Source organism: Cryptomeria japonica, chromosome 7 (genome assembly GCF_030272615.1).
Source record: "Cryptomeria japonica chromosome 7, Sugi_1.0, whole genome shotgun sequence".
Taxonomy (NCBI): domain Eukaryota; kingdom Viridiplantae; phylum Streptophyta; class Pinopsida; order Cupressales; family Cupressaceae; genus Cryptomeria; species Cryptomeria japonica.
In genome coordinates, this window is record NC_081411.1 from 253,912,178 (window position 1) to 253,935,650 (window position 23,473).

At 35.7% G+C, this 23,473-nt stretch overlaps 1 protein-coding gene across 1 annotated transcript; it reads left to right on the forward strand.

Annotated features, from left to right (window-relative positions):
• Positions 1-22,139: 22,139 nt before the first annotated feature.
• LOC131053249 (uncharacterized) lies at positions 22,140-22,950 on the forward strand. The gene has a single exon (XM_057987867.2). The coding sequence runs from the start codon at positions 22,407-22,409 to the stop codon at positions 22,779-22,781; it is 375 nt and encodes a 124-aa protein (XP_057843850.1). The 5' UTR covers positions 22,140-22,406; the 3' UTR covers positions 22,782-22,950.
• The last annotated feature ends 523 nt before the right edge of the window (positions 22,951-23,473 follow it).

Below are 23,473 nucleotides of genomic sequence, written 5' to 3' on the forward strand. Positions count from 1 at the left end.
TTAAATCAATCAAACAGGATAATGCATTAAAATTCAAGTTTGGACAACTACTAGTAGGACTATTTTTCTACTTCCAAGGTTACTTCCCCGGAGTGGGAGATATTCAGTGGTCTGTGGACCAACCGGTTACCAAGCAGATCAAAGAGAGCTTGTAAGTAGTTGGAACCGGCTACCGTGAAGTTCTAAACAAGTACTTTGATGAGTTCAGAAGCAAGATGAGTATGAGGATGAGGATATCTGGTGACATTGTCAAGAAATATGACGATGATATATGCTTTATCATCAATGTGGATGAATGCATAATGGATGCCATTGAGCCCAGACAGGAAGAAGTAGAGCCTATGGGCTATGAGGTGATGTATGATATGCTGGATGGGTATGCTTCTACCCTAATCACCTCACCTCTTGATCCTAAGGCAAAGAGAACCGACACCTATCTGGAAAGGGTTGCACCAATTATAGAACCTCCTGAAAAGAAAGGAAAGGTAGTGCCTTTGGCATCGACACCGATTACTGCAGCCACTCCGAAAGTGACCAAGAGGTCACCTACAAAGAAGAAACCGAAAGTGGAACCTACCAAAGTCTTCAAGAGAAAGAGGAAGACAAGGAATAACTTACCAGGCTCAGAAGAAACCGTGTCTAAAGAAAAACCCAAGAAGACAAGACAAACAAGGAAAAATACAAAGAATGAACTGGCTTCATCGACACCAGTAAATATTGACATTTCTTCCTACAAACCTTTGACACATTGTCAAAGAACCATAAAAAATATTAGGAGAAAAGTGTTGAATGATTTGATTAATTGTTTTGATGATTTCAATGATGATGAAAAAGAAGCAGTTGAACAAGAAATCATTAAGTATTTATGTGTTAATGATTGGTCGCCTTCAGAAATTAGATCTGAGACACCGAATTATTTGTATAACTCCATAGACAATAAATGGTGCATTGCCATAGAAAAAGAATAGGAAATGAGAGAGACAATTTTTGCTCAATATTTTTCTGATGTATCTAATTCAGAACTTTTTGAAGTTATGAATAAATACAAAGGCCTCTTCTTCATGAGAAGAAGAAGAATCCTATTGCTAGAAGGAAAGAGTCAAGAAGTGATCAAGAATACACACACTCTTGCTCTAGAAGCTCTTAAGATGCATCAAGTGGCTGAAGCCAACAGGAAAACTGAGCAAGGACCAGAAATAACTAAATCGGATGAAGTGTTTGATATTGAAGGAAACCCGGTTGTTGAACCAACAGACACTATTAATGTCGATGCTCTAGATGTAGAAGATGTTGCTTAGGGTACACCATCGGAAGCAATGGGACAGGAGAAGCAGGCAGAACAGGTAGAAAAGAAAAAGGAAACTGAGGACAAAAAGGAGGAAGCAAAGAAGCAAGCAGAGAAGAAGAAAGCAGAAGAGGAGAAAAGGAAGAAGGAAGAGGAGAAGAAGAAGAAGGAAGAGGAGAAGAAGAAGAAGGATTAAGAGGAGAAGAAGAAGAAGGATGAAGAGGAGAAGAAGAAAAAGGAAGAGGACAAGAAGAAGAAGGAAGAAGATGAGGAGAAACAGAAACAAGAAGAAAAGAGAAAAGAGGATGAGCAGAAGAGAAAGGAAGAGGAGAAGAGAAAGGAAGCAAAAAAGAAGAAGAAAGAGGAAGATAAGGAAGAGGAAAAGAGAAAAGAAATGGAGCAGAAGAAGGTAGAGGAGGACAAGGAAGGAGAAGCGGTAAAGAGCATGCAGATGGAGACTCCAAAGGCAACTAAAAGTCAAGCCAAACTAGCTGACCTCACCAGTCCTATTGACCTCCAGTCTGCAAATGAAATGGAGCTACTACAGAGCATTAAGGTTGCTTAAGGACACCTTGAGGTGTTAAGGAGGAAGAAGGAGGAAGATGTGATCCAAGCTATAGTGTACACTCTTACCGGTTTGTTACCAGGCACAAACCTCCCCAGTACTAACTCATCATTGGCACAATTGAAGCTCCCATGCACAGTAGTGGATGATCAGTTGCAGAGCCTAGAAGAGGTAGTAGAGGCAAATGCCAAGAAAGAGCATCAAAAGGCTCTCAACATTGCCCTGGTGAAGAAGCTTAATGAGCTCCGGTCCAAACTACAAAAATCACAAAAAGACATAAGGAATACTCTGGATGAGGAGAATCTACTACTAAGTAAGATTTGCCAACACCATCTCTTCTATGATGATGTGCTTGTACAGAAGCAAAAGCTACAAACTGAATTGCAGTTATATATAAGCACCTTCAAGCTGTCGTATGACTCTTTTACAACTTATGGGCAAACCGTTCACTAGTTTCACATCTAGTGTACCAAAATAGAGTTAGAAATCAGCAACCGGACTCGAGATTTGCAGGAACTCCAACTAGTTCTACTCCCATGCCTACAGATTCTTTAGAAATGTTATCTAAATCTAGATGTCCTAACGGTGACTCAAGAGATGAGCACATTAGACGCCATGGAAGAACAGGTCTCCCAGATGCAGACAGAGAAAGAAGTGGATACCTCCCTACTTGAGTCATGTTCCTTATCTATGAAACAATTTTTGCAGGATTTCAAATAAATTTTTGACAAGTTTTATTATTTACTGTCATAAACACTTATTATTTTAATGAAACAGGGGTTGGTCTGCAATATTATTTTTGTCATTGTTGACAAAGGGGGAGAAGTATAAATTTTGAATGTTTTGAAGTATAAATTTTTGTTAAGAAGTAGTATACAGTGTATTTTTCTGCAAAAGGGATAGTGTATATGCTTAGGGGGAGTAATTTTGATTATGACATATTTTTGTTGTAAAACACTTAGATGTCAAAATTTCCTAAGTGTTGCCATCAATGCCAAAGGGGGAGATTGTTGGCATTTTTGATGATTATGTTGTGATTGTCATTGATGGCACACACTTACATTGAGATCACTTTTATATGTATGAGTTATGCTCCACCGACAATTGTTCCCAACCAATATGATGCATTATAGTCCTTAGACTATTGGTGTTTTGCAGAAAGTGTTTACTGATATGAAGCAGTATGCTGATCCCAAGTGGTTTGAGGATCTCAAGTGGTACGAAGGATCAAAGCGGCAGAACACATATTTCCCAGTCTTCATTTTGTCAAATCGGCAACCGGTATTTTGCTTAAACTGGTATTTTGTATGAATCGGTAATACTCTGTGATGAGTTACCAACCGGCATTTTGTGATGAGTTACCATCCACCGATTGTTTGATGATGCCAACACTTCATCGATGCTTTTTGTGTCATGTTACCAGATCTGTCTAGATGCATTGAACATAGGAAATTATATTGTAATCCTATTGGACCGACATAAAATTAGATTTCTTTAAAAGGACATCATGTCTAGGGTTTTAGGTTGTTGCTAGGGTTTAAGGTATTTGATGAGTTAGAGAGAGTATGAATGTGTATAAGACTAAAGTAATGCTGGAATGCATTAGGAACAAGCTATCAAGGATCTAACCAAGCAATCTGTGCTATTAGCTAGATCACTCACTTGTTGACTACTCACATCTTTGACAAGTCTGAAGCCCTTAACTGGGTAGGCCCAAAAGCCTTTTGTAAATCCTCTAACAAGGTGGTTCACATCTATGGATCTAAAATCCTCTAACAAGGTAGTCTTTAATTAGACTTATCTCCTAATAAAGATTGAGATTCCTAACAGGATCTGTTCTGGTAAAGAACCCTGTATGACCTTAACCGGTCTAGTTCCTATTCTGCAGATAGTTACTTGTGAGTTTCATCTCACCGTGGTTTTTCCCATTCGGGTTTCCACATCAAAATATCTTGTGTTATGGTGTTTGTGCTTCTATGGGTGAATGCATTATTTTCTATTTGTCTTGCATGTCTGCTAATTGGTTTGTCTGCTAAACTATTTTACCAATTTACTGGTAGTCTAGTAAAGTGTTTAAGTACAGTAATTTTTGGCATACTAATTCACCCCCCCTCTTAGTATTCATCAATTGGTATCAGAGCCAACCTTTCTATAAGTCTAACCACTTGGAAAGAAATATGGGGGAATACATTATGAGGGAACTTACTCATTGACTCACTCAATCTGAGCAAGCCTATGATGATCTTATGGTCAAATATAAGGCCTCTCAGGAAAAAGGAGAGAACATGCTGAAAAACTGATGGAGCTATCTGAAAATAGTTCTTCTGATGAAGCAGACATGGAAGCCCTGTTTCAAGAAGTAGAAAAGATGAATGAATCCAATTCCAAGCTGAGAAAAGAGTTGGAAGGAATGACTATTCAAATGTGCCAAGAGCTTGAGAATCGGAGGAAAGCTGAAGATTTGGTAAAAGACAAAGATCATAAAATCTCCAAGCTGAAGAAAGAGATCAGTGCCCTAATTGCTCAACTCCATGCGAGCAAAGTGGAAAAGGAATACATGCAAGGAGAACTGAACATGACCATCTCCGAGAATGCAAACTTGATGAAAACAAATGCTGCTATTTCTAAAGAACTCTCTGAGTCAAAGGAAATACTTGCTAAGTTCAACAAGAGTATTGTTAAGCTAGAGAAAAAGCTTGAATCTGCCAAACCTGTCAAGAATACTGATGGACTTGGTTATTTCGGTCATGAGGAAGGTGAGACCTTTGGTGCAAATGCTAGAGCATCGAAGAAACAATCGACATCAAAGGATAAAGGTAAGCAAAAGTTTAAACCTGTTTTCTTTAACTATCTTAAAGAAGGACATACTGCCAATGTGTGTAGGAGAAAAGCCTACAATAATTTTCCTTACTTTATAAATAATGTACCTAGATCCAATAAGTTCTATGGTAATTGTTATGCATGCAACAAGTTTGGGCATAGAGCATCTGAATGCAAGTCTGTTATAAACAACATTGGAAGATATCCTCAGAGGATTCAAGGAGTTGGTCCGGAGCCTTTTGTGAACTGGAATCACAATCGGTTTAACACCTTAATCATCAGTCAGGAAGTGGTGGCTATCAAGCGGCAACCGGATGGAGAGCAAACTGTTTGATCCGTCATTGTCATGGTCACACTGCTGCAACATGTAGAAGGAAGAATGGTAACATGAATAATGGACCTTGGAGAGCACCTGGAATGGTCTTCTATCATTGCAACAAACTGGGTCACATTGCCATATTCTACAGAACAAGAAAGAACATATCGAATGACATACCGGTCACTCCAGAAGGAAAGATTGATATTGAAACTGTTCAAGCAGATATGAACAAAATCTAGAAAAAGAAACCAGTAGTGTTGCAAGAAGAACCGATTTCTGCACCTAGTGCGGAAATCATGAAACTGGCAAACTAAGCATCATAAAAGCTTAGGGGGAGAAAATGGTGAAATGTTTCAGACCCCTGGTTTATACCGGTAAAAGACCTTAACCGGTATGTGATACCTGTCGTTTGGTAGAAGACTGAAAATGGTAACTGGCTAATTAGGGTTTACGCCCTAATGGTGGAGCATTTATTACGGTAGGTGAGGATTATGTTTAAAAGGAATTTTCAAATCATTTCTCACTATCATTTTTCAAGCGAAGAAGTTTTTCAAGTGCAGAGCAAAGAAAAAGTGATTTGTGTTGCGATTCAAAGAAATTTCGAAACCTTGAAGAAGATTGAGAAGCAAATATAAAATGGTCAAGAGAAGAACTCAAAGCGGTGATTCAGCAACTGATGAAGTGTGAGGCATAATGGAATTAGCAAGCCCTAAATTCTTGATTTTCGAAAGGTATTTCTTGAGTTTTTTGTTTTATCATGGCTTCCGCATCACATGCTAGCTCTAGTGTACCTATTGATTCTATGAACTTCATTCAACGCAAGTCCAAATACAATGCCCTGTCACAAGTACCTGCTGGTGTAATAGTGGAAGAAGGCATTTCTGATTATATAGATTGTAAAATTGAAGACCTAGGGTCTCTCGCAATCCATTCTTAGCTAGGTCTATTCTGTGGGAAGGATAAAAAGATCAAACCGGAGTATAGCATCTTGGAGAAGAAGAAGCTTCACAATGCGGTTTACTTCCTAGAGGATTTCATAGATGACCACATTCGAATCATTCTGAGTAGAGTTCAAGGTGACAAGATGTATCTTGAGAGAACACCTTATATCACACCACATGCTATTCATGCCGTCACCGGTTTCTACAACATCGATGAAGTGCCAGCTCTGAGGAAGGTCATCAAGACCGAAATGACCAAGCTCACCGGTTTAGTGAGCGACTGACGAGGAATGACTGTCAATTCCATCAAGGATGACCTGGTGAAATATGCATGTATGGTGATAGGATACCGTACTTTTCATGCCAGCTGAATTAAGTCTGTATCTGCTGTAGTGGTAAATGTCGCTTACAGGATGATCAAGGAAGATGCATCATTTGATCTGTGCACCTGCATGCAAAGACAACTTCTATTAAATCTCAAATCAATCAAATACGATAATGCATTGAAACTTAAGTTTGGACAACTATTGGTAGGGTTATTATTTTACTTTCAAGGCTACTTTCTAGGAGTCGATGATATTCAGTGGTCTGTCGATCAACCGATAACAAAACAAATCAAGCAGAGCCTACAAGTAGTTGGAACTGGCTATCCAAAAGCACTGAACAAATACTTTGATGTGTTCAGACACAAGATGAGCCAAAGGATAAGAATATCCAGTGATTTAGTCAAAAAGTATGAGGATGACATTTGCTTCACCTTCAAAGTGGATGAATGCTTAATGGAGGTCGTTGAGCCTAGGCAAGAAGAAGTAGAGCCTATGAGCTATGAGGTAATGAATGATATGCTAGACGGGTATGCTTCTACCCTAATCGCCTCACCCCTTGATCCTAAGGCAAAGAGAACTAGCACCTATTTGGAAAGGGTTGCACCGATTGTAGAACCCTCTGAAAAGAAAGGAAAGGCAGTGCCTTCAACATCAACACTGGTTATTGCAGCCAGTCCGAAAGTGACCAAGCGATCACCAGTTAAGAAGAAACCAGAAGTGGCACCTACAAAAGTCTTTGAGAGGAAGCGGAAGACAAAAAGAAATACACCTGACTCAGAAGAAACTATGTCAGAAGAACCGCCTAAGAAGAAGACTAGGCAAACAAAGAAAAAGACAAAGAATGAACCGACATCATCTGTACTGGTAAATATTGACATTTCTTCTTACAAACCTTTGACACATTGTCAAAGAACTATAAAGAACATTAGGAGAAAAGTGTTGAATGATTTAATTGATTTTTTTGATGATTTCAATGATGATGAAAAGGAAGTAGTTGAACAAGAAAATCATTGAGTATTTGTGTGTTAATAACCAGTCGCCTTTAGAAATTAGATCTGAGACACTGGATTCTTTGTATAATTATTTAGACAATAAATGGCGTATTGCCATAGAAAAGGAACATGAAATGAGGGAGAAAATATTTTCTCAATATTTTCCTGATGTATCTAATTTAGAACTTTTCGAAGTTATGAATAAAAACAAAGGCCTCTTCTTCATGAGAAGAAGAAGACTCCTGTTACTAGAAGGAAAGGGTCAAGAAGTGATCAAGGATACACATACTCATGCTCAAGAAGCTCTTAACATGCATCAAGTGGCTGAAGCCAACAGAAAAGCTGAGCGAGAATCAGAAATTGGCAAGCCGGATGTAGTGTATGACAGTGAAGAAGAACCAGTCATAGAACAAATGGACCCCATTGATGTAGACGCCTTAGATGGTAAAAATGTTACTTAGGATGCACCATCAGAAGAAATAGGATAGGAAAAGAAGGTAGAAGATGAAAAGAAGCAACAAGAAGCTGAAAAGAAGAAACAAGCAGATGAAGAGGATAAGAGAAAAGAAGATGAAAAGAGGAAAGAGGAAGCGAATAAGAGAAAAGAGGAGAAAAAGAAGAAAGAGGAAGAGGATAAAAGAAAAGAAGAGGAGAATAAAAGAAAAGAAGAGGAGAAGAAGAGAAAAGAAGAGGAAAACAAGAAACAAGAGGAAGAGAGGAAGAAGAAGGAAGAGGAAAAGAAAGAAGAGGAGAAGCGGAAAGAGGAAAAGAAGAAACAGGAAGAGGAAAAGAGGAAGAAGGAAGAGGAGAAGAAGAAGGATGAAGAAGAGAAGAAGTGAAAAGATGAGGAGAAGAAACAAGAAGAAGAGAAAAGAAAGAAAGAAGAAGAGGAGCAGAGGAAGGCTCAAGAAGACCAGCAAAAAGCCAAGGACAAAGAAGTAGTAGAAAAGAGCACATAGATGGAGACTCTAATGGCAACCGGTAGTCAGGCCAAACCGACTACAATTACCAGTCCTATTGATCTACAGTCTGCAAATGAATCAGAGCTGTTGCAGAGCATTAAGCTCGTTCAAGAGCGATTGGATGCTCTAAGGAGGAAAAATGAGGAAGATGTTATCCAAATTGTGGTGGAAACACTTACCAGTTTGATACCCGGTATGAACCTTCCTAGTACCGATTCCTCACTTGCTCAATTGAAGCTCCTATGCTCAGTTGTAGAAGACCAAGTACAAAGCCTGGAAGAGGTCATAGAAGCAAATGCCAAGAAGGCACATCAAAAGGCTCTGGACACTGCCCTGGTGAAAAAGCTAATAGAGCTCCGATCTAATCTCCAGAAGGCACAAAAGGCCATTAGAGATACAATGAATGAGGGCAATCTTCTACTCAGCTAGATTTGCCAACCTCATTTATTCTGTGATGATGTGCTCATTCAGAAGAACAAACTACATTTTGATATGCAGTCATTTATTAGCACCTTCAAGATGCCATATGATTTCTTTTCCACATATGGTCAAAATGTTCATCAGCTTCAACTGCACTCTACAAGACTAGAGGTGGAGATAAGCAACTAGACACGAAATTTGTAGGAACTTCAACTAGTCCTATTGCCAAGACTGCAAATTCTCTAGAAGTTCTACCTAAATCTTGATGCCCTAACAGTCAGTCAAGAGATGAGCATGATAGATGCCATGGAAGAACATGTCTCCCAGATGTAGACAGAGAAAGAGGTGGCTACATCCCTACTTGACTCATGGTCCTTATCCATGAAGCAATTTTTGCAGGACTTCAAATCAGTTTTTGACAAGTTTTACTCTTTACTGTCATAAACACTTATTCTTTTAATACTAATGAAACAGGGATTGGTCTATAATATTTTTTTTGTCATTGTTGGCAAAGGGGGAGAAGTATAAATTTTGATGTATACTTTCATGTTATATCTTTTAAGGAGTAGTATACATTGTATTTTCTGCAAAAGGGATAGTGTATATGCTTAGGGGGAGTAATTTTGATTATGGCATATTTTTGTTTTAAAACACTTAGTTGTCAAAATTTTTCCTAAGTGTTGCCATCAATGCCAAAGGGGGAGATTGTTGGCATTTTTGATGATTAATGTTGTGATTGTCATTGATAGACACACACTTGATTTGAGATCACTCTTTGTATGTATGAGTTAAAGCTCAACCAGTATTTGTTCCAACCGGTGTGATGTATTATAGTCTTTAGACTATCGGTGTTTTGCAGAAAGTGTTTGCCGATCTGAAGCAGTATGAAGACCCCAAGCGGTTCGAGGATCTCAAGCAGTACAAAGGAACAAAGTGGCACAACTCATATTTCCTAGTCTTCATTATTGTCAAACCGGCAACCGGTATTTTGTATGAACCGGTAATACTTGGTGATGAGTTACCTTCCACTGATTGTTTGGTGGTGCCGACACTTTAACGGTGCTTTTTGTGTCATGTTACAGAATATGTCTAGATGCATTGAACCTAGAAAATTGTAATGTAATCCTATTGGACCGACATGAAATCAGATTCCTTTATAAGGACATCATGTCTAGGGTTTTATGTTGTTGCTAGGGTTTAAGGTGGTTGAAGTGTTTTTGTGAGCATGAAGATAGAAGAAAAGTTCAGGTCTGCGAGAAGAGGCAGAGAGTGAATGTGTTGAAGACTGAAGTAATGTTGGAATGCATTAGGAACGAGCTATCAAGGATCTAACCAAGCAATCTATGCTATTTACTAGATCACTCACTTGTTGATTACTCACATCTTCGACAAGTCTGAAGCCCTTAACTGGGTAGGCCCAAAAGCCTTTTGTAAATCCTCTAACAAGGTGGTTCACATCTGTGGATCTAAAATCCTCTAGCAAGGTAGTCTTTAATCGAACTTATCTCCTAACAGAGATTGAGATTCCTAATAGGATCTGTTTTGGTAAAGAACATTGTATGACCTTAACCGGTCTGGTTCCTATTCTACAGATAGTTACTTGTGAGTTCCATCTCACCGTGGTTTTTCCCATTTGGGTTTCCATGTCAAAATCTCTTGTGTTATGGTGTTTGTGCTTCTGTGGGTGAATGCAATATTTTCTATTTGGTTTGCATGTGTGCTAACCGGTCTGTCTGCTAAATTATTTTACTGGTTTACTATTAGTCTAGCAAAGTGCTTAAGTACATTATTTTTTGGCATACTAATTCACCCCCCCTCTTAGTATTCATCAGTTAACTCTATGTTTGCTCCTAAACTCCTTTTTGTTTTCTTGAAAAATCACCCTATCAGTTTCTTCAACAATGATATTGGTGCACTGATTGACCAGTTCATTTTCTTTCATTTCTTGGTCCATTTGACTTGCAAATTTTCTTCTATCATCAAGAAGACTATACAGATCTTTCATCCTTGATACTTTCATCAATTATTTCTTGAGCAAATAAAGGAGGAATAATATGATACTTGGTTTGAGTGGTTTCCATCTTACCGGATTCAATCACTTCATCCAAATTAAATTTAACTCTCCTTCCTCTCTTTGGCCTGTTGGATGGAATAGGTTCAGCCTTAACTTTCTTCTCTTTCTGCTCTTTCTTTTCTTCACTGGATTGAGGCTTCCGGCTAACTCTTGCAAATTCTCCTTTCTTGGGGACCTTTTGAATTTCTACATTTGATTCTCTTTCTAATGCCATTGAAGATACTGCTACATACTCTCTTTGAGATTTTTGCTTCTACCTCAAAAGACCCTTGCCCTTAGCTTATGAGCTAGAGGGTTCAGTCTGAGTCGGAGGTGTCTTCACCAAAGCAGGAGAAGACCCTGTCACCTTAGACTTAGCTAGAGCTGAAGTAGTCTTTGGTTTCTTGTCTTTTTCTTCAACATTTCTCATAGCCCTTGCAGCCCTAACCTTTTCTGTTGGGTGACCTTCCTCCTTGAGGATTCCCTCCACCATCTTAGCAACTTTCCTTTTTCTCTTTAGTTTGGTGAACTTGGTGTGAAGTTCCATATACTTCTCTTTGCATGTGCCAAACCTCTCTCCCTTTGTATCAACTGGAGCATTCAACAGGTGTTGTGAATATGCATCAAGTGTTCCTGCACCAACCTCATAACCCATAAGCAAAAACCACACCATCTAGGGTTCAACTGCCTCCATAAGGCATTCATCCTTGTTAACCATAAAATAAATTGTCCCTTCATATTTGATGACAATCTACTTAAGGATTCTTACTCTCTACTTCATCTTCTCCTCGATTTTTTTAAAAAATTCCCATAAAGCAGCATTCTGATTATCTCTATTTCCAAGTCTATCAAGACATTGTTTGATCTGCTAGGCTACCGGTCTATCAATTGCCCACTGCACTCTACCAATTCTGGGAATTTGATTCAAAAAGTAAAAAATAAATAACCAAAGAACCATATTTGAAAATGTTCTTTTTGTCTTGCTTGATTTTCTTCAGATTAATCATGAGCTCCTCCAAAAGAACACTGCATAGATCATAGTATGCATCTTCCCTTACCATTTGGTAAGATGCATGAGTGGCTGTCCCTAACACTGAATTCAGTCGGTTAGACTGATACACCTTATACCCAATGACCATTGCAACAAACTTAACATCATCATCATTAATTGTGTTAATCTTCATAGATCTCCCATCAAACTCTGCACTGGTTAACCTAGTAATCGTAGGGTTTGTAACCTTTCGTAGTCCTAGCTTCACACCGGTTTGATTCAAGCATGTCACTACCCTAATTGCCTCAGGTGTGATCTTGTATGATTGATCCAACCAGATAAAATCATGATGAATTCTACTTAGTACATATCTCACCCATTCCTTTTCATCAAATGATACAAAATTTATGAACTAGGTGAAACCATTTTTCTACAATTGCATAAATTCAGCTTCGGGTTGTTGATTTCATCCATAATGTTGTCACTATATAAATCCAAAATATCCTTTGTGTCAGTTTTCTCAATTTCACAATGGATATATGCCCATACATCATCAACATGTAGAACTCTATGTGTAACAAAAGAAAATGCACCAATGGGGTCATCCTCCATGGATGTGTATGGATTCTTTTTAAATTCAGGATGAGTTCTATCCTTGACTTTAACAACCAATGGCATAGCAATAGAGGAAGAGGATTCCATTACAAATTTTCAAAAATTTAAACTCAAATATGCACTTGAGAGATACCTTAACTTTCCGTCGCACGCCCTAACACTTCTCCCAAAACACTTCTATCTCTTTAATCGCCTAAAAAATCTTGATAGCCTTAAATTCTGTAGCTTGAAAACACTATTCACAAAGTGAAAAATGACTCTTGTGTTTTCCCTTTTAACCTCGCAAACCCTAATTTCATTTTGAAGTAAATGCACATCAGATATCCAACCGGATGCCGAAATCAGCCATCAGAATTCTGGATATCAATTGGAATTCAATTCAAGTCATATGTAATCCATCAACCACAGATCTCATCAAGGGGTACTACAAGATTTTCATGAATTTGCCTCCCCCTAAGGCCAAAAGCCCTAGTTATCAGATGAGGGTTCTGCACTGGATTTAGGGACAGATACACCATCTGCTTTAGATTCATCTTTTCTCACCCACAAATCCTCATGTTTGTCTTTGATCTCTTCCACTTTAGCCTTACCTTTTTCATCTGATTTTCTCTTGTCTATCAGAGCATTGTTCTTCCTTCTATAGTACTTTGCAATGTGACCGATTTTGTTACATGCATGACAAACAACATTATTCTACATAGGTTTGAATTTCATCTGATTTGGTGCCTTCCTTCACTGATTAGATATATGTCCAAACATCCCACAAGCATAACATATTTTGTTTTGGAAGTTATTCATTACTACTCTACACATATTTGACTTGTGTTCAAAATAATTGCATATAAAACATTGACCGGTAAAGGTAGGAACATTATTGATGTTGTTCATTCTATTATTCATCCTACTTTTGCATTGATTTACCATATGACAAAAATTATTGCAAGTAAAGCATCTACCATTGAATTTTTTAGCATTAAGTTGTCTTACGGGAGGATTCTTGTTTTTCTTCTGATCAAGTTTTCCATTTCCTTGTCTAAATTTGGAGGATTCACCTTTCTCAAATCCAAGTCCTCGCATGTCCTTTCCATGTCTCTAACTTTCCACCATCTCATCAAGCCTTGCGAAGCTAGCTTTGAATTTGTCTTTGTATTCATTGGCAGTAGCAAGTTCATCCCTTAGAGTAGCAATATGTCTTTCAAGTTATTGATAGTTATTCCTTGACTCTGTCAACTCAAGCTTTAACTAATCATTCTCATAGGTAAGACTGAAGCATTCATCATCTCTTTCCTTCAATAATTGTCCCAGATTTTCTTCATTTTTCTTTTGGTCCTCAATCTCCTTAGTTAGCCTCATCACAATGGATTGCATCTCATTCTTTAAAGCAACATTCTCTCTCTTAAGCTTGCTAACTTTATCATCTTTATCCTGGTATTCTATGATCTAATCTTCTTTCTCCTTTAGCTTGTCCATTAGTTCTTTTCTCTTGTCTCTAGAGATGTTTGCTTGATCCTTCAAGTCATTAATGAAATCATCAACAACATTCAAGTTTTTCTTCAAGGTACAAATCTTATTTCTAACTGCATCAAGATCCTCAAATGCCACACTGAGTTGTCTCTGAAAACCAAAGTCCATTGAATTAATCTCCTAGATCCTCCTCAAGCGATTAAGCTTCCTCAAAGGAACTAGGCTCTAATACCAATTTTTTGAATCAAGGAACACTGAGAGGGGGGCCGAATCAATGTTCTATTAGAAATTAAATTCACAAACTTATTCTTTATCCACAGGTTATCAATATATAACAGTAAAGAACATAAGAAAGTAATAAATAAACCACAACTCCACAACACCTAAATTTTTACATGGAAACCCGGAAAGGGAAAAACCACATAGGGGATGGAACCCACAATATTCATATACCATGGTCAGGAGTACATAAATATTACATAGATGGGGAATGCACTTACATTCAGGCTCACTGCCCAATTACAATGACCCGGAAGGCCACAAACTTTAGGGAAGTCTCACTGACTTACAATTTAATTGAAATGAGAAAATACAATTAAAGAACTCTGAAATAGCATCTAATAATGCAAGAATGAGTTCCGGTTAAGAACAAGATCTCTGACTGTACTCGTTCTGCAATGTGCTCTGTTTCTGTCTTAGTCAGCTACCGAATCACCTAGAAATCAAATGCGTCATGAAATTGTGCTCAATCACACCAAAATAGATCACCACAATAGTAATACACCAAAAACCAATCACCAATTCAATCATATATCCGATCATATAAAAAATAATGTCCTCCAAGTCAGCTATACAAATATAACATGTAGCTTCAAGTCAACTTCAATCTCTAGCAAAACATATCATTGGACCAAAACAATTTTCCAAAATGATTCACCGATGTTGGCCTCATCACTTTCACCTCTAACTTAGTCACCAAAATCACCACAATCATCAGAAAACTTTCCTAACCAAAACTGCATTGGAATAATATTGATTTACCAGTTAACTGCCTGCTTGTTAACACTTGCTTCCGAATAAGAAGAATTGTGACCACTAGATCAAATATCCAAGATGAGTTTCCATGGATGACAACCTTAAACCATTAATCAATCGTCAGAAATCACTGGATGAGTGTCAATTGCCAACACTGAAGACAACTAGAGGTGGAATACTATATAATTTACTTAGCTATAGAAGAAAACAATGCAATAATAAATTTTGGTAGGATTACAAAATTCAAGAATGGAGAAGAGAGGAAAAAGCATGCCACTTTACACTCTACCCTAGAAGCACATATTAGTATATTAAAGAATACAAAGGGATATGTCAATGCCCTCTATCAATTTTTATTGCAATCACCTATGGTGACATCCCCTAATTTGGCACAAATGGATAAATTGGAGGTTTAAATACTTCAGAGGGACACCACATATGATTCTCTATAGCATGTGGATGGAAAATACTATGTACAAATCAAAACATTGCATGTAGAATTTTAACAACTACAAGACTTTCAAGACCAAACAAGGCATAAATTTTACCATCTAATGGAGGTAATAAATCTAAGGATATGCAACATCAACACCATAATTAGGAAGCTCAAAAGCTATAACAACAAATACAAATCCATAAAAATATTTAATAGGTAGAACATATAATTACTTAGTTGAAGTGCAAAACCAACAATATCAAATATTTAATAGGATGAAATTTTTACTAATCTCAAGGAGATCTTTAGGAGTATTCTTTCTATATAGTAGAGATTTCTTAAGAACAAGCCAACATTTTGAAATGGGAGATGATCAATGTTGGTAGGAGAGGATCTAAGAAGAATAAGTCACAATAAATCCCACAAAACTTCATATTCAAGAAGCATCATGTAGAATATGAGTAGTATGAATAGGTCATATCTCATTAGATATATATTTATATAGAAAAAAATATGGTGTAATAGATGAGAAAGATAAAATGAGATAGACATGATGTAATAGGAGATATATGGGAAAGAGATATAAAATATAAAATAAAATATAATAATCTAAGATATAATAATATTATGAATATACTTAGATGATCTTTTAGAATATACAAAAGTTTCATATATAATATGTGATATCTCATGAACGTTTTATATTTGTTTAATTTGATGACTAGTTAAGAAATTATTTGGATTAACTCTTTTCTGTCTTTGTATAACTATGTCTAGAGTGTAAATACAACATACAAAGTTTACTTAGGGCTCAAAACCTTGATTTGCATTCCCCATTTTTCTTTCTAACACTCATTCCAATAATTTAATTATCCTAATTGTTTCATTTCAAACTCTCTAGAAAGATAATTGTTTAACTTGATGATTATATGGATTTTGGGATTTTGTAACAGCATATCATTAATAACAAAAGAAAAATAATGAAAATTCCATCTTCATATCTTTGAAAATAGGCACAATTATCACCCTCAAATTTTATAATACAAAAAATTAACATGAAGGAACCAAATCATGTATACCAACAACTTGGTGCCTATTTCAATCCATATAGCAGTTTGTTCAACTTGCAAACTATATTCTTGTTATCTTTTTCCTCAAAACCTTTTGGTTGTTTCATATAATTTTTCTCAAAGATTTCACTATGCAAGAAGATTTTTTTATCATCTAACTTTTCCAACTCCAAATAACTACTAGTAATAAAGAGCCAAAATAACTTTATCTACACTTAGACATACCACAACTTAAAATATTTTTCCAAAATCTATATTTGATTTTTGTAAATACCAATTTCCCACCAATATAGCATCACACTACTAAATTATCATTCATGTCATTTTTTAGTTTGAAGACCCACATATTTACTAATATTTTCATTTGAGTAATGATAAAAGATCCCATGTTGTATTCTTATATAGAGCTTTCATATCCTCCTCCATCATAACACTCCATTTTCTTGCACCTTCATCTTCAAACACCTCTTTATATGAGCTAGTATTACCAACATATGTAGGTTATGAGTAAGTTGAGTTACATGTAGGAAAGTACCTTTCTAGAGCTCTGGACACATTGCTAATCTTCTTGAAAGGGGTGATTAGTCACCTTGTTTCTCATTGGGTTGTTATTTAAGATTGTCATGAAAATTATTCTAATTTTTTTCTTGTTTCTTCCATGAGTAGGTGGTTGATTTAAATCTTGCAGCTCAATATCTGCATCATTCTTTTCCACCTCTATTGGAAAAACTTGTTCTTTGTTGTCCTTCACTTCTTTGGACTAATTTTTTTATTAAAATAACAATCTTAACAAATAATGATCTTGAGAAAAATAGTATCCCGCAACCGATACTTTTAGCATAGCTTGTACAAATACATTTCATGGAATTCACATCTAGATTTTTTTTATCCTATTCAGCAATATGAGCATAAGCATCATAACTAAAAACATGAAGAAAGGATAATCAATAAGTTTAACTATTCATACTTTGTTAGGATTTTTCTTTTATCTAGAGCTATAGTGGGTGATCTATTAATCAAGAAATATGATGTATTAAAATCCTTGATCCAATAGTTTTGGTCTAATATAATAGTGCTCATCACACATATCATAGACTCCATAATTGTATAGTTCATGCATTTAACAACACCATTTTTTTAGGTGGTCTAAGAATTGTCAACTACCTTGCAATGCCATGGTCACTACGAAACTAGTTAAACTCCTTGAAAAAAATTCTGTTCCATTATCTTTTTATAGACACTATATTGTATTACCCTTTTGAGTTTCTTCTAGAGCTTGATTCTTAAAATATAATAAATTGCAACATCATTCTTGTTGAGAAGATATATCCATACTTTTTGAGAATAATTATTTATAAATCATATAAAGATAATAAATCCTCAATAGAACTAGTAGATAATTCCCAACTGGTTGAATGAATTGATTCAAAAATTTATTTCTTCTAGTAAAGTAACAAAAAAAAATCAACTTATTCTATTTTCCAAACAAACAATATTCACAAATAAAATGAAATCTCTAGATTTAGCACATGGGGAAAGATTTATATCTAATTATACCTTGAGACCATTCTTATTTATATGACCTATCCTCTCATTCCAAATTTTTAGTAAGTCTATAGATACATAAGACACTACTATAGCCTCAATGCTACTAGTTTCTCCAACAATCTTGTAGAAATTCCATTGTCTCATCATATTATAACCAAAACTCGTTGTGTCACCTTGATTCAACTATTTTATTTATTGAATAGGTAACATTGTTCATTAAATAATCATAGTGACTACAAATTTTTCATGAAACCTAGTACATGTTTGACATGATGAATAATGATAGAAACATGGTTGTCACTGCACAAAAATATTGACCTATTAATTCCTGATACAACTGCAAGATTTAGTGAATCCATGAGAGGTAGTTAAGCCATGTTGCAAACTCAAGTGTTGCATTGCATAACATAAGGAGACCAAGGGTGCACACCTTGCAGTAATCCCCCCTAATGCAAGCAAGGGGTTTGAAGCCTTGACTGAGGCTTTGATACTACTTGAAAGAAAAATGGTTTTCATTGCACACATAGATCAAATTTTTAATGCACAATACAACCATGAGATTTAATGAATCCATGAGAGGTAGTTAAGCCATGTTACAAAGCCAAGCATTGTGCTACACAACACAAGGAGACCAAGGGCGAACACCTTGCAACAAATAGTCATTATGACCCCATCAAATATTTTGATTCTAACTTTTCCTTCACTAAAGGACTCATAGATATTGTCACTTCCCATGTATAGCATACCTCCATTGCATGACTGGTAAGAAGAAAACCAATCCTTGTGATGAGTCATGTGAAAAGAAGGTATAGAACTAAGAAGCCAAACATGATGCAGAGAACTATCCAAATTAAAGATAGTACATCTACATCTTCCTATAGTGTTTTAAATTTTTTGTGTGTTTTCCTTAGATTCACGTGAACTATAGTTTTCTTTCTTTACTTTTGACACCCTGCATTTCTTTTTACATGCCCTATTTTTTCATATTTCAAGCACTTGAATCTTTTTCTCTCCTTGTATTTTTGATTAGTTTGACTATGCTCAATATACCCTCCTTTTGAAGTTCTACCCCTTGCAAATAGGGCTTCATGTGAATAAATTCCTTTAGATATCTTTTGACTTTAATATTTAAAAATTACTATGGGCCCTTCATTTTCAAAGACTAGGTTTTCTATTATTGCTAATTTACTAAGTTCCATAACTAGTTAACCCCAAGTTTTACGCTAGATCACAACACTAAAGATACCTTATCCTCTTCTCCAATTTTCACCTCCTCTAAATCCATTTTTTTGATTAATGCATTAAAATTACTAAGATGGTCTATGATTGAAAATATTTCATCCTTTCTAAAATTATACACTTGTTGATATAAGACATATTGCTTTTGAATGACTTCATCTTGTACAACTTTTCAATTTTCTTCAACAATTAAATCATTATTTTCTCCTCTACAAATTTCAATAAAATTGAATTAGCTAGAGCCAAATAAATAATAGTTGTAATCATTTTATCCTTCTCTTCTCAATCTTCTTACTTCACAATTGTAGGTTTCCATGTTTCCCCTTTGATAGTTAGGTCACCTCCATCCTTCACCAATAAGGCTTGAACCCTAAGCTTCCATAAAGTAAAATTGGAACCATAAATTTTTTGAACATCAAACCTCATAAACATGCTTCTTGTCATTTATTTTTACCAAAATAAAAAAAGTGACAGATAATTCCTAGACACAATTGTGATCTCTAATACCAGCTATTACAAATTAAAATAGTGAATAAATAAATCGAATCATATAAATAGCAATGAATTAACATGATGAATAGAATTTACATGAAAAAATTGTTAGATAACTTGGCCCTTGAGGAAGAAAAGTACATATCTAATACTTCAGTGATATTCACGAGTTCACCAACTCTCATAATATAAAGAAGGTTTTTTTAAGTAAAATGAGAGATAATCACATGGTAGTTATTTGAAAAAGAAATATCAAGAATAAGTTTAAACGTCCACCATAAAGGAGAAGGTATTAGAAGACATCAATGGTGAAAACATAACATAAGGTATAGAAGGGCAACTTTATTTAATGCGGTGTTGTAGGGTTAAAGAAACAAAATGAGAGAACAATTAACACCAAGAAAATACTTAAATTAAATTAAAACAATTCATACATGATAGACGAATTTGGGGTAAATAACAAGCTATATATGAAGAGTGGAAGGCAATTAGATACTATTATAGACCTTAGCAATGTCAACTTTGATAAGGAGCACACCTTGGGTTGTTTGATAATTTCAGTTATCCATTTGCCAAGAAAGAATGTCTTTTTTTAAAGATTAATCTACCTCTAATGAAGCAATTTTTCTTGAGATGTGCTATTTTTCATAACACCAATTTTACACAAGGTGTTAAAGCTACAATTATCATGTTGCAAGATGTATTGAGTAGAATAATTAGGTTTCAACTAGTAATCATTCATTCATTATTACCTTTGTGAATTCAATTTGAGAAGAATTTTTGTTATAGAAAAGACTAATAAAACCTCTTTCATCACCACATCTAGGAACATTTGGCACGTGGTGTTCTTGATCTGTGAGCATATAACTTTAACAAACATAGCAACAAAAACGTCTAACTAGGAATTTTTTTGAAATTAGCCATGGAGAAAAAGATTTCTCAAGGTTTTGCATAATGATTGGGATGGTGACTATAACTTTATGATCAATTTTGACAAGAACACAAACGCCAATGTTGTCTTGAAGCATGCTATTGTAGGCATCATATACCATGTTCTCCTAGAAAATTTTGGTTGTGATCTTGAAAATGATGTTGAGATCATCTAAGAAAGTGTAGAGGAGACCATGCTCATTTGTAGTGGTGGAGATTGACTCTTGCTTACAATTATGTTTATAGTAGTGAAAGAACTTTTTTGAACCACAATTCATTTCTTTGATTTAATGAAATGCCACCTAGAGACAAACTCTTTATCCTTTGTAAAATTCAATTTTCTTAATTAATATCTTAATAAAAATAAAAACATTTAAAATATCAATATTGACTAATTACCTTCGTCATCTAACTACTCTTTAAAAAAAAAAAAATTGTTAGCATGTCCACTTCCTTAATATATTTTACAACAAAATGATTAAAAGTAATACATTTTTATAAGTAATATTGTATTACCACACTGACCAACATTAATCTTCTAGGAGTTAAGAGATGGAATGTCAAATATCTAAGGGGACTTCAATGCACTCAAAATTCCAAAAGATGAGAAACATTAGGTTTGAATCCGTGATTCTTGATGTGGTAATCAAGAGGATGAGATCAAAGGGGTGGTCAGAAGTGGTCGTAGAGAGAGGCAGCAAGGTCGAGATGACCCAGTCTCCATTCAACCGACTAGTTGGTGTGTCATAGCAACAAACGTATGGACCTGAAACACTGTCATGCTATGCCTCAAAATTTTGTTTTAGTTAGATTCAATGAGTGTACTTTCCGGAACCTTCAACCCATACCCAATCAAATATATGTGTCTTGTGATGAAAGAGAAGTCCAAAACATTATCAGATTCGACGTGATCGTGACGTGGTAAAGCATTGGAGGACATCTTTATATGAAACCTATGGAAGATTAAAAATAAAAATGACAGCTGGAAAGTCCAATCAAATCAAGTAAACGTCCTTAGCAAAAAGCAAAGTAACTTTTATAGTTTACATTGCATTTCATACGTAAAATACCAATTCCAAATGATGGTTTAAGAATTATAATATGACAGGCGACAAATGTGCATTTAACAGCTTTACTTTAGCGGCAACTTTTATATCTTCAAGATAAAAATCATGCAAGTAGTGTCATGTAGACAGACTTTTACTTTACATTTCTTCCGGAAAATACCAATTCTGCATGATGGTTTAAGATAATTGACAGGGCGACAAATGTGCATTTAACAGCTTTACTTTAGCAGCAACTTTTATATCTTCAAGATAAAAATCATGCAAGTAGTGTCAGGTAGATAAACTGACTGTATTCTCGTGAACAGTTGTAGAGATGGGTGGACATACTCGGTGATTTTTATACAAGTTGTGGACTCAAATTGGTATCTGTCGCCAATTGTAACAATCAGTGAACAGTGAAGTGAAAGTAAATGCAATGAATATTTCACAAAATGTAAGACTTAATCATAATTGTATGGCTATTACTGATTGTTTATTATAATTGATTCCACTAAAGGAAGTGAGTCATGACTTCACTACTTTTTCCATGTGGGCTTTTCCTATTAATGTTCTTGTTGTGGCATTTGATATCTGGAGCGGTGTTAAATGGAGAATTCTGAAGAAGCAGGTGAAGAAGTAGTTATTAGAAGTAGTTTCGTAGGAGCTCAGTATTTTCGCTGTCTTTTGTCTGCTTGTGCCTGTGGGACAATAATGTTTCGGTTATTTCTTGAAGAATGAACCAGAGTCTTAATTGAGCAATACAATTAGTAAAGGGTCTGTTTGTTAGGTTGTATACAGATTGAATCTGGGTCTAAATAAGTGTAGGCCTAAAACAAGGGAAACGAAACCTGTGGATCATGGGATATTGTCTCAGAGTAGATGACTATCGTCATATTGCTGATGAGTCTGATTCTGCAGGTTCTCCCTATATGAAAAGAGGGTCCTGGTGTAGGCACATTAAGTTTTTGCAACGGGGAAAGGAGTGGCTTAGTGCCAAAAAGGCTAGTTTCTACAGAAGTGTTATTATGGATGATAATGAAGCGATGCTTGGCTGTTGCAGATTAAGTTGGAGACATGTATTCTGGAGGATCAGAGCTGAATTGAAGAGAATGATTAAGCCAAGATCTGCACCAAGATTAGGGTATGATCCCTTAAGCTATGCCCAGAACTTTGATGATGGAGATTATACAGATGCCGCGGATGCCCGGCGCTATAGTTTCGTAATAAGATGAAAATCGTTGTAAAATTTGGCTATGCAGCAGGCCTTTGTGTGTTTTTAGTGATATTTCTCGATCTATCTGTCTGGCAGAGCAGCTTTCTGTAATATTGCAACTGTACAATGCCCATATTAGATAATAATTTTATTCAGAAGGGCAAGCTCCGCCCTGCAAATGTTTATTAGATACTGAATTAAAGATATTGAAAATACTTGTATATTGCAAAATGTATTGTATAAATTGCTAGACACATTAAGGTAAACTGATTTGGGATCACAGGTAAGATGGACGGCTTATACTTATGAGGCAGGGAAACGCAACGTTTTGTCATGTCAACTTTATAATGAGATGTGACAAGGGAAAAAGTATTCCTGATCTTAAGCCAGACCATTAGGACAGTTTTTTTTGGACGCTACTCAGAGTGTTTTATGTTTTATTTCTTTTTTAATTAAACAAACAAAAATAGGTGTTATATCTAGATGAATTCAAGGAGCTGCTTGTATGTCTTTGGTCGGTTGTAATCTTTGTTTCAGTTTGAAAGCTTGCTGTATTCTTTGGACTGTCTTTAGTGCAATGGTTGATATTTCTTTTTTCTTAGTCTATTGACTGCACTATTGACTGCACTTTTCTTATGTAAATCATATTTTTACATTATTTCAATATTAAAAAAATAAAAAATTTAAATAAATATAGATGTTAAAGAGAAG